At 40.6% G+C, this 13,312-nt stretch overlaps 1 protein-coding gene across 1 annotated transcript in view; it reads right to left on the minus strand.

Moving 5' to 3' along the window:
• The window catches only part of LOC126159972 (protein DDI1 homolog 2-like), a gene marked incomplete at its 5' end in the record, with an annotated part of 136,765 nt that overhangs the window by 123,145 nt on the left and 308 nt on the right, over window positions 1-13,312 (minus strand). The window contains one exon of the mRNA XM_049916779.1: window positions 1,031-1,285. Coding sequence (XP_049772736.1) covers window positions 1,031-1,285 — 255 coding nt within the window. The remainder of the gene's footprint in view (window positions 1-1,030; window positions 1,286-13,312) is intronic.

The raw sequence follows: 13,312 nt of genomic DNA on the forward strand, positions 1-13,312 counted from the left end.
AGTTTGCACGAAAAGAATGAGAGAATACTAAATATACCACATGACATGCATGCACTGTATCTTTAGTAGTTTTGACTTTATAGACCACAAGCATCCTGTATCAAATTGTTCATCTCAAATCCCTCTACACAACTGTGGTTATGTTGTAAACAATGACAAAGTACTGAAAAATGCAGAAAATAAATAACAACACATGTTCAATGAGTTCTTTGTCAGAAACCACTTGGAATAGATCATATGTCCATATAAAATACTATCATTCCTCAAAGCATGTACATTTCCTCCTGTTTCATGCGGTGGTGGTGGTGGTGGTGGTGGTGGTGATGATGATGATGATGATGATGATAATAATAATAATAAAACAACAACTCCATGTGGTGCAATGCCCCAGTGCAAGTCTTTCTATTGGATGCCATTTTATCGACTCGTGTGCCTATGCTATCATCCACCTGGGGAAAGTTTAATGTGGAATGCCAACGACATGTTGTTTCTGGGTACTCCCAACAATGTTGAAAGATGAAGGCAAGGTTACACTGAAGACCTAAAATTACGTGGCCCCAGATTCAATTCCATATATCCTCTCTGTTTTCAGGCATGTGCTTTACCACTAGGCCACCAGGGGCAACACCTATAAAGGCAGATAATCTATAGGTATTGGCGAGAGTGTGCAAGTATTGTAATGTGACATACGGTCACATCTTCTTTATATCATTGATTTAAAAGCTTAAATTTTTACACTGGTGAGGTACCGTAGACTAATACCTGACAAATTTCAACTTGATACCTCTACCCATTTCTGAGAAAAAGATGTCCTAACAGACAATACAGTGATATTATGAGAGATCCATTTTTAAAAATTGAGATACGGAACCCTAAACACTGAAATATATAGACAGCTGATGGATTTCTATTCATAAAATGTAGGTTGAATTACCTCGGTAAAATTTTTCACGCTACATTTTGGTGCAGCCACCTGCAGTACTCAGTTTCCCCACAATGCAAGTTCACACGGAGTGACCCCATACCGCACCTGAGTCGATGAAAGCTTTCACAGGGTAGCCGTTGACCCGGCAGTTGATATAAAGCATGGTGACGGTGCCGAAGATCTCTGGGTTGTACTCGATGGCTGCCTCCAGGTTGGCCTCTATGTTCTTCCGGCGGATCTCCTCGGCGATGAGGCGCTGTGCCTCCAAGTCGAAGGGGTGCGCGTTCATCATACGGATGCGCTGCCGCTCACGCTCTGCACGTATCTCCACCTGCTCCCGAAGCACGCCCGCAAACCTGTCTGCCAGCAAGAGAAAAGCCAGTCATTTGTTTATTCATCCAGGGACAATTTCACAATGGTACAGAATCCATCATCACCATACAATAAATATAAATAGCGCACATGTGCATGCACACGCACATTCGTACAAGCTCATGCATGCACTCAGCGGTATAGCACCGTACATTTCTAAAATGTAGTCTTTCACGGCCGGAAATATCATGTCCATTATAATTATCCAGGCTGTTATGCCGTGTTCGGTTGATGAATTCTGTGTCAATTCCCAACGTTTCGTCTCCGACAAAATGGATGGCGTGGCTATGGGAAGCCCCCTAAGTCCCGTAATTGCAAACTTCTTTATGGAGAAATTCGAAGAACAGGCCTTAGGTAGTGCCAGCAAAAAACCAAATGTATGGTTCCGATACGTGGAAGACACGTTTGTGCTGTGGAGACATGGCAGGCAGGAACTAAGCCGGTTCCACGAACATCTGAACAGTATAAACTCAAGAATTCAGTTTACAATTGAGGAGGAGGTCGACGGCAAATTACATTTCCTCGATGTGCTTGTTTTTAGAAACGAAGATGGTAGTTTGGGCCACTCAGTATACCGCAAACCTACGCACACGGACCATTATTTGCACCGGGATTCGAACCACCACCCACAACAGAAGCAGGGTGTTATCAAGACGTTAGCGCACAGAGCTAGAAATATTTGTGAACCTGAGTTGCTCGACACTGAGATGGAACATCTCCACAATGCACTAATGAAGAACGGATATTCGTCCACCGAAATAAAACGTGTGTTGAGGAAGCCACGCAGAAATCATAGTGACGTACAGGCTACTGCAAAATCTAAGGTATTCCTGCCGTTTGTTAAAAATGTAACGGAAAGAATAGGGAGTATCTTGATGAAGCGGAATATTACCATAATTTACAAGCCCATCAGGAAGATACAGGAATACCTTAAGCCTGCCAAGGACGCTCGCAAACCATTGGAAAAAGCTGGAGTGTATAGGATCCCACGCAGCTGTGGAGATGTGTATGTGGGTACCACTAAAAGAACTGTTTCTAAATGTTTGGGAGAGCACAAGGGAAATTCTAGAAGAGGAGAAACGAAACAATTAGCTGTTGTGGAGCATGCTTTCCAGCCAGGGAACCACAATATTCGTTTCGAGGAGACGCAAGTACCAGCGGCCACAAGCGGATATTATTAAAGGCTCTACAGGGAGGCAATCGAAATCGCTAAACACCCTAATAATTTCAATCGAAAGGAGGAGGGCGTGAAATTAAGCGGTATATGGATGCTGGTGTTAAAGAAGATGTGTACCACCCGCCCACTACTGGGTGATGGCAGCGGTGATCGACGGCAGCAGACAGCGGCCAATTGCACTGACGTTTTCAAAACACGTGAACATCACGCCGCGGCGCGGTAGCGCGTGGACACAGAATTTAGCGGCAGTCAGTAGCGAGCCAGTGGGTGTGTTGGACCTTCCATCGAGCTACGGACCCCCTTGAAGATGTCTCCCGCAGTCGGAGATGAAACGTTGGGAACTGACACAGAATTCATCAACGGACCACGGCATAGCAGCCCGGATAATTATAATGGACATGACCATTCATTTCACCTTTGTTGTATCTATTTTGTTTTTATATCAGTTTCTTATTGATCTATATATGTGTTGCTTGATTGTAAAAAAAAATGCACATCAGAGATTTGTTACCGGAGGTAGGATAACAACTGTTGAAGTAGGGAAGAGGCTGCTAAGAGAATATACTGATGCTATCTTGTTTTTCTTCTGATTTCATGTGTGAGAATTTATGCAAGCAGATGACAGCAGAGGAACTACCTTTTCTGATGTCAGATAGGTGACAGACAGGTTACAGCTGCAATAATTAAAAATGGATAAAAGTCGCGGAAAGTACCATCAATATCGTCAATTGACAATTAAGTAATCTTTGTACAGAAAATTTGTGATATTTCATATTAAACGAAACATCTTTTAACTATTACTTGTTTGTTAGCCGTGTACATGGTAGAACACACATGAAGGAAAACATTGGTTGTAATTGTGTAGTAAGTTAACTCAGCTATTTTCATACGACACTGTAAGGAAATAATTCCTTCAGGGGACTCGCACCTAGTGAGTACGTGGCTGGCAACCACGGGGCCCTGAGCCGAGTCCTGGCATTGCTTCCACTTACTTATGCCAGGCTCCTCACTTTTATCTTTCCTGTCTGGCCATCCTCGGCCAACTCTCGTTTTTTGCGACCCCGACGCTATTAGGTTTCGAGGGCTACGGGTCTTTCTTTTCTCAATCCTATACTTCCTCTGGTACCGGGCAGCAGCAGGCACCAGTATCAAATTGATGCACAGAGCAAATGATGCTTCAGATGGATCAAGATCGAAGACTCACGAGCGCAACCAACCACAGTCTGGTTCGTCGGCCATGATACTGCGACGTGGAAAGGAAATGGAAAGACTACCACATTATTATATTTCCTGAATGCTGGAAGACGGAGGATAATGATGGCGTTTCCTGGAGTAAAATATTCCGGAGATAAACTACTCCACCGTTCGGATCTCCGGGTGGTGAGTATTTCAGGTGGTGTCATCAAAATAGATGAACATTTTAATTTCAGGATTGGGACATGGAACATGAGAACACTTCAAAGAGCAGGAAAACTGGAAAATCTGAAGAGAGAAATTGATAAATGTGAAGTGAACAAAATGGGTTTAAGTGAAGTGAGGTGGACAGATACCGCCAAGGATTATGTGATCATTTTGGCTGATCAGGTCCATTCCATGGTACGGGTACTACGTTTGTCCCCCAATGGTGGTGATGTGTTCCAAGATGACAAGGCCGCTGTTCACAATGCTTGCGTCATCCAGGATCAGTTTCTGTAAGAATGGGGATGATCTGCCTCATCTCTCCTGGCCGTCGTCATCACCAGACCACAATACTATCAAGCTGTTGTGATCTGCTTTGGAGAGAAGGCTGCGAGATCGCTATCCACCTCCATTATTGTTACCTGAACTCTCAACTATTTTACAGCACAAATGGTATAACAGACCTTTGAAAATCATACAATACCTGTATCTGTTCATTGAGAGATGACTGGAATGATTTTTGAATACCAGTGATTTCGAACAGTTTACTAGGCACGGTAATGTGTTGTGTTGTGCCTTGGTTCTGGTGTTTCCATATTTTTGTAAATCCCTTGTAAGTTAATGCAGACAAGTAAGAAAAACATTCCTACAATGTTCAAATACTGTATTAGTGGCGTGTTGCTCGACACACGACATGAATTGTGACACATAACATCAATTAAATATCTAGGTACAAAGTTTCAAAATGATGTGAAATGGGACGAGCACATAAGGGCGGTAACAGGCAAGCAAATGGTTGACACCAGTTTATTGGGAGAAAACTAGGAAGGTGTAACTCATGAATCGAGACCGCATACAGAACATTAGTTTGATCCTTTCTTGAACACTACTTAAGTTTTGGGATCCCCTCCAGGTCAAGTTAATTCAGAGATACACTGCCAGATTTGCAACCAGTAGATTTGATCAACGAGCGAGCATTACACACGTGGTCCGTGAACTCGAATGAGAATCCCTGGCAGGTAGATGACATTCTTTTTGCAAAACACTACTGAAAAGGTTTACAGAACTGGTATTTGAAACAGGCTGCAGAATGACTGTACTGCCACTAACATACATCTCAAGTAAGGACAGCAGACACAAAACAACAGAAATGGGGGCTGGTACGGGAGCATATAGACAGTCTTTTTCCTCGCTCTATTTGAAGAGGGACAAGAAAGGCAAGAACTAGTAGTGCTGCAAGGAACACACTACTTGCAGATTATTTACGTATATGTAGATGCACAATGCCTCAGACCTTTGGAAAATTCTGAAAATGCCTTTAACTTCCATTCCATCTTTTTAAACTGTATAATTTACAGAACAACTATGTAAATGGCCCTCACATCATACTTGCTTATATGTTTTTGATACTTCTTTATCTTCTTTATTCAGCAGCATATATGACTAAACAAAGGACACACACAGAACTACTGTTGCCTCTAAGCAAAAATATTAGACGCACAACACTGCAAACAGTGGTTTCACACAAACCACATGTCTTAACCAATGGTAGTGTTTGTGAAGTACAGAAATATGGTGAAATCGAATAAAGTTGGCAAGAGGAGTGTGAGCATTCAAAAATTGGGTAGCACGGGTCAGAAATATTGCCTTTCAAGTATTCAAATGACTAAAAGTAAACATTTTCCAGTGCACAGTTAAACTATTCATCAGATAGGTGAAAAAATATTTTATTTAACCCAACTATCTTGACTGTTAGATAATTTATACAGATGGATCCTTGTAATACGCACTTCTGAATTAAACATATGTTTGTAATGATTTCCAATTTATTTTGTAATGTGTCTGAACTCTTGTAGTGGCCTATATCACTTAGAGAATGTCACGGAACCAAGTATCTGTTACATATTGCCTCTATAAGACAAAAAATGATTTTAATGTTTTGTGTAATTATTGACCGAATATAAAAATTTAAAATGCTTTCATAATATACTCATTAACAGGAATAATCTTACAATAAAAGTTTAACACAATAAGATGAATATTATAGTTAGAAACTGTGTGTTTGTCTTAAGGCAGTGTAACTGATGACGCACAAATACCCTGACTTTATTCATCCTCTATTTGGGAATAAGACCACTTAGTGACTTTCAACAAACTTTAAAACATAATTTCAAACTTTTCTAAACTTTTTATCGCTTAATGCTTAACATCACATATTTGAAACATTAACTCATTTGTACAGTAATCTGATGCCTGAAGCTGTTTTATACCAGAACGTACAATTCTTTATAGAACCGGGTGTTTACTGGTTATTATACTTTTTGTGTTAATATTAATTATAGTATTTCTACTCACAAACAGAATACAATGTAAACTTGTCACCATCCAGGGTGGTGACTTTGCTTCATTGAAAAATGCTCCTTTCAGCTATAAATTCCAAATTTTCCTGAATCAACTTAGCTGCATGGGAAAGCAAGTTTTTCCTCCTTAGTTTATCATTTCCACAAATGAATTTTTTAATTAGCACCTACATAAGCTACTAGTGATTTTCCGAGCTCAGCTACAATACAGAACTATATTGACAATTGTGTAACTACTAACCTCTTGCCACCCCTGAAAGTTCCATTGTCACTGTCATTCTTCACCATTCTAAGCCATGTTATTGTCCATTAACCTCATGTATGACATGGAAAATCTTTGCAGGAACACACTTAGAACTTGTCATTGGCTGTAATATCAGTACACTTTGGTTGGTTGGATGGTTGGTTGATTTGAGGGAGAGCGCCAAACAGCGAGGTCATCGGTCCCAGCACGTTACGGAAGGATGGGGAAGGAAGTCAGACGTGCCCTTTCAGAGGAACCATCCCGGCATTTGCCTGAAGTGATTTGGGGAAATCATGGAAAACCTCAATCAGGATGGCCAGGTGCAGGTTTGAACTGTCGTCCTCCCGAATGCAGGAAGACTTTGATAGCAACAGTGCATCACATTCCAAATCAAACGCTCTTTATACTATGTTCATTGTTGACTTCAAGTACGAGCCAGAGAGAAAGTCAACAAATGTGAATCTACACCAAAATTATTAAGACAGGACACAAGCCTGAATATTCAATACTGACTACAATATATGCTGCTTCAAATGTGGACCCACATTTATTTGCGCACTACCTGACAAAACATAGTGATTCACTCAGAAAGCAAGGAGAAAACAAAATGAAACTTCATGGGTTGAGGGGGTACGTGATGTTATTTCAGTGCTTGCAAAACAGAGTCACATTCAAAGAGAACTTCCCAGGGAACTTATCAGTACGATAAGCCAGGATGCATCCACTGATTTTGACAGAAGAATGCCATAAAGGCGCTGCTGAAACAGTTAAAACAGAACAAAGCTCCAGGGCATTTGACAGAATCTCTATCAGGCCCTATACTGAATTTGTGGCTAAGTTAGCCTCTTCTAGTCATAATCTACCACAGATTCATCAAACAAAAAACTGTGCCTAGTAGTCAAAAGAAGGTATATGGGTCATGCCTGTTTACAAGAATGGTAGGAAAAGTGATCCACAAACTACTTTCAAATACCCTTGACATCAATTTGTTATAGAATCTTTAAACATATTCTGAGCTCAAACATAATGAGGTATCTCTAACAGAATAATCTCTTCCATGATAAAAAAGGCATTGACACCAAAAACATTGATCATGTGAAACCCAATGTGGGATGAAAGATCCATACCTAATGATTGGAAAGTTGTACATGTCACACCAATAATCAAGAAAGGAAACAACTGTAATATGGTGAATTATGGACCCACATCACTGACACCGAAAATGGTTTATTGATACATAGTTGGTACAGAATCAGAAAATACTGTTCTTGTCAAGCACAGCTAGCTGTTTATTTGCATGCAGTAATGAGTGCCATTACAGGGGATCTCCTAACGATTCATATTTCCTGATTTTCAGAACAGTTCTGATACTGTTCCCCACAAGAGACTTCTAATCAAATTGCTTGACTGTGGACTATTGTCTCAGTTGTACAACTGGATTTGTGATTTCCTTTCAGTAAGGTCATAATTCATAGTAGCTGATGGGAAGTCATCCAGGAAAACGGAAGTGATATCCGGTATTCCCCAAGAGAGTGTTATAGGTCCTCTGCTGTTCCTAATTTACATAAATCATTTAGGAGACAATCTGAGCAGTCCTCTCAGATTATTTGCAGATGAAAATTATTTACCATCTTCTGAAGTCATCGGAAGATAAAAACCAATAACAAAATGGGTTGGACAAGAGATCTGTAAGGTGCGACCAGTGCCAACTGACTATAAGGAAGAAAAAGTGAGAGGTCATCCACATAAGTACTAAAAGAAAGCCATTAAATTTCAGTTATACCACAAATCATAAGAATCTAAAGGCTCTCAATTCAACTAAATACCTAGAAATTACATTCACAAACCACTTACACTGGAATCTGCCCATTTTTAGCCATGTCATGTTTTTAAAATCAGTTTTGATTAGTAAACCCACGATTCTTGAAAGAACCTAAGTCCAATGTAAAAACAGCCTTAAACATCTGATTATTTTACAATACATTTGCCGTTACGAATGTAAGCAAGAAAATGTTTGAAATTATGCTTGAAGTTTGTTGGAAGCCACTAAGTGCTTCATACTAAGCAAAATTATTTTTTTTACACATGAATATGTTTACAACATCATACCTCCTGAACTGTATGTCGTACAACGATATAATTTTGCAGCTACATTCGTTGCTATCTGTGGATAATGTATGTGAACTGTGTTGCAAGTAGAGTCAGGAATAACAAAGTAATAAATTAAAACATCATGCCTAATGCTGTAGTTTTACTGCACAAATAGCGAAAATGTAAACTATACACTGTTTTCCTTTCACTGCTTTTCTGGGAGAGAGAAGAATTTCAAAAAGGTTTAAAACTGTGTATAGCGTTTGTTGGAAGTCTTTAGTGCTCTCATTCCCAAATGCTGGCCGAACCAAGTCCGGGCATTCATATGCCATTAGTTGTTTTGCTATGAGACGAACACATAGTTTCTTAATACATGCTTTATTGTGTTAAACTTTTATCACAAGGTTATAAGTCTGAACGCATAGTTTACATCAGCATTTTGAATTTCTAAATTCAGTCAATAATTGTGCGAAACATTGAAAACCAAATTTTTCTTGCCTCCTGCAACCTGCAGATGCGTTTTGGTACTGTGCCCTGAGTTCTGGGATAGTTGTTTAGCAATACAGATAATTCTTAAGCCTGAAATTTTTTAAACATGTTGATGTTTTCAAGTTTCCCACATTTTGGATCTTGAGGGAAATGGTCAAAATTTAAACTTTTATTAAATTATAAATGATCACTCTATGAGAAGCTGTGGAAGTGTTGTTGCGCAAGAAGTTATGAAATTAAGAAAAGAAATGCCTTGTGTATTGGCAAAGCACAGAGCATAAATCATTTGGAACACAACATAATTAGACCTAAAAGCCAGTCCACTTACCTTCATAATATTCTCTCTTTTGTACTATTAATTAATGTATCATTTCCTTGTGACTGACAAAAAAACACGAAATTACAGGTTGTAGCCAAAGGACGTGGTTATCAATAGTCGGAATCAAGTGTAGACAAACCAGTAAGGCAGTGTATTCACGAAAGCACTGAGTGCATCAACTATAGGGGTCAAATCGTGTGTAGACAGTGTAAAGTGTACAGTTTTCAAGAACTGTGTTAATGTAAACACAATGGTGGGTGGGCAATCTACAGGGTTATTCTAATTGATGGACCCACTATTAAAAATTCCTATGTATTCAAGTACAAATCCAAAATGAACAAGCTTTATACCAATGAAAAGAGGAAGTTTCACTGTTTTTGGCTGGCAGCTGCAGGTGAGTGATGACGGTTTCAGAAGCAACCGGTAGAGTTCACGTGGTAATAGTGCCATCATTCCATTTCTCTGTCAGTTGTGAGTGAGATGGTGACTGTGCAGCACAAGGTTTCCTGTGTTCTCGAGTTCGCGAAAAGTTAGTCACAAATTGCACTGCTGCGGGCATTTTGTACCAAATTCAGTATTCAACCACCAACTCGCTAAAGCATTAGCTGTTGGTCGGTTTATGCAATTTAAACAGACTGGGAATGTGTGCAAAGGAAAAAGCACAGGTCGACCACGTGTGTCAGAGGATGATGTCCGACAGATTGGAGAAAGTTTTGTGCGCAGTCCCAGTAAGTCTACCAACAGAGTCAGTCGAGAACTCTGAATACTGCAACCAGCTGTATGGAAAGTTCTGAGACGGCATTAGCAAATATGGAGGATGACACATTTCTACAGCGTGTAATTTTTAGCGATGAAGTGACATTCCACATTAGTGGACAAGTCAGCAGAGACAGTGTTCGCATACGGGGTTTGGAAAATCCACATTCACCACTGCAACACAAAAGAGACTCACCGAAGATCAACATGTTCTGTGCCGTATCCCATAAAAAGGTTTATGGACTATTTTCCTTTGTGGAAAGAACTGTAACGGGAATCACATACCTGGACACGTTGAAACAGTGGCTGTTCCCTCAAGTTATAGAAGATTACCAGGACTTCATTTTCCAACAGGATGGAGCTCTGCCCAATTGGCACTGCAATGTACGAGGCTTTTTGAACGACTCCCTTCTTCAGTGCTGGACCGGTTGCAGGGGACTGGAGGACCTGTCCCTGCATTTCTGGCCACTCACACCCTGCAACTATTTCTTATGGGGTAATGTCAAGGAAGCTGATCGCGTCCCGCCTCTATCAACCACTCTGAACAATCTGCGAAACCAGATCACTGCTGCCGTGATCGGTAACAGCAGATACCGCTTTCATGCCCGGGGGACGAGTTCGGCTACCGCATCGATGTTTGCCGTGCAACCGACAGTGACCACATTGAACATTTGTAACATTTATCACATTTCTAATTATTTAATAGTTATTAAAAACTAATTAATTCTAAATTATTAAATTTATCAAATTTATATCCAACATTATGAAAAAAAAACTTTGAAACTTCATCTTTTCATTAGTATAAAGCTTGTTCATTTTGGATTTGTACTTGAATGAATACAATGTTTTGAAAATGGGTCCATCATTTAGAATAACCCTGTATCCTGCTAAACACCTAATCTAGTTCGCGGTGCAGTGTCCCAGTTGCAGGTTACCTATCTAATGGCTTCCAGGGACAACAAAAATTTGATTTTCAATATTTCATGTAGTATTGGCCAAATTTAAAAATTTGAAATGTTGTCATACTCTACTCACAATGAGGTATAGTCTTACGTTAATGGTTTAACACATTAAGACAAGTATTACAGTTAGAAACTTTATATATGTCTTGATGAGGCCTAACTCGTGGCACACAAATACCCAGGCTATATTCATCCAATATTTGAATATTTATGCATGTTGTCACTTGAAACAAACTATACACTTAATTTCAAACCTTTATGAAACTTTCCCAACAACTCCTACAGAAAGATGAAAGGAAAAAAAATATCACTTACTAAATTTTCACTGTTTGTGCAGTAGAACTGCTGCATTAGGCATGCTGTTTTATTTTATTACTTGTTTAGTGCCAACTCCATTCACAACATATTTTGCAGTCTGTTTCCACATAAACAACTGAATGTATCTGCAACACTATATCATTGTATGACCCACAGTTCAGGAGATATGATGTCATAAACATTGAGGGGGATGCGCGAAGAATTAACACATTAACTCCTTTGCAAAGGAATCAGAAGTTTGAAGTGTTTTTATACATAGGAGTTCGATTCTTTAAACAGTCGGAGGTTTACTGGTTAAGTCCTAAATCATCAACAATGTACAATGAGGTGACAGAATTCATGGGATTGCAATATGCACATATACAAATGGCAGGAGTATTGTGTACACCAGGTTTGGAAATCATTAGGGAATTCAATATTCTGAGTGCAGTGTCAAGACTGTGCCAAGAATACCAAATTTCAGGCGTTACTTCTCAACATGGACAACACAGTGGCTGATGGCCTTCACTTAACGGCCAAGAGCAGCAGCACTTGCATAGGCTTGTCAGTGCCAACAGACAAGCAACACTGCATGAAACAACTACAGAAGTCAATGTGGGGTGCACGATGAACATTCCCGTTGGAATAGAGCAGCAAAATTTGGTGTTAACAGACTTTGGCAGCAGACGACTGATGCGAGCGCCTTTGCTAACAGTACGACATCGCCTCCAGCACCCCTCCCGGGCTCGTGGTCCCGTCAATTGGACACGAGACAACTGGAAAACAGTGGCCTCGTCAGACGAGTCCCGATTTCAGCTGGTAAGAGCTGATGGTAGGATTCGAGTGTGGGGCAGACCCTAAAAAGCCACGGACCGACATTGTCAACAAGGCACTGAGCAACCTGATGGGGGGTCCATAATGAATGTAAGCTGTGTTTACATGAAATAGGCTGGGTCCGCTGGTCCGACTGAACCACTCATCGACTGGAAATGGTTATGTACGGCTAGGTGCAGACCATTCACGGATTTTGTGTTTGTAAACAGTGATGCAATTTTTATGGATGACAACGCACCATGTCATCGGGCCAAAACTGTTTGCGATTGGTTTTAAGAACATTCTGGACAATTCCAGCAAATGATATGGCCACCCAGATTGCTCGATATGAATCCGATCCAACATTTATGGAACACGACTGTGAGGTCCGTTTGTGCATACAATCCTGCACTGACACTTTCACAGTTATGGATAGCTATAGAGGCAGCATGGCTCTGTGTTTCTGCAGGGGACTTTCAACAACTTGTCGAGTCCGTGCCATACCGAGATGCTGCACTAAGCACAGTAAATGGGGGTCCAACACGATCTTGGGAGGAATCTCAAGACTTGTCAGTCATGTCAGTGTATGTGTGTGTAACCAAGCAGTGAACAACTATTCAAAGGTACGTATTTCGGACTTTTTGTGAATCTTATCTGGCACCATTAATTTTATGTGATGATGATGAGGTCCCACACTCCTCGACAGAGCGTAGGGGGCGATGCAGGTGACCCGCACCGCTGTACTAGGCAAGGTCCTAGTGGAGGTGGTGTACCATTGCCTTCCTCCGACCATAATGGGGATTAATGATGATGATGAAGATGACGCAACAACACCCAGTCATCTCCAGGCAGGTGAAAATTCCTGACCCAGCCGGGAATCGAACCCGGGACCCCACGCTCAGGAATTGAAAACGCTACCACGAGACCACGCGCTGCGGACATGTTATGTATGTAGTGGAAATACAACAGCCCATAAATAGCAACTATGTGTCCGAGTGTTTTTAATTACATGCAGAAATTTCCATAGCCCAACGCAACACGAGAGATTTTAAATTTTTCAGTTTGTTGTCAGAAAAGGACTGAGACCCTCACCACAGTAATCTAAGTGT

Source organism: Schistocerca cancellata, unplaced genomic scaffold (assembly GCF_023864275.1).
Source record: "Schistocerca cancellata isolate TAMUIC-IGC-003103 unplaced genomic scaffold, iqSchCanc2.1 HiC_scaffold_1150, whole genome shotgun sequence".
NCBI lineage: Eukaryota > Metazoa > Arthropoda > Insecta > Orthoptera > Acrididae > Schistocerca > Schistocerca cancellata.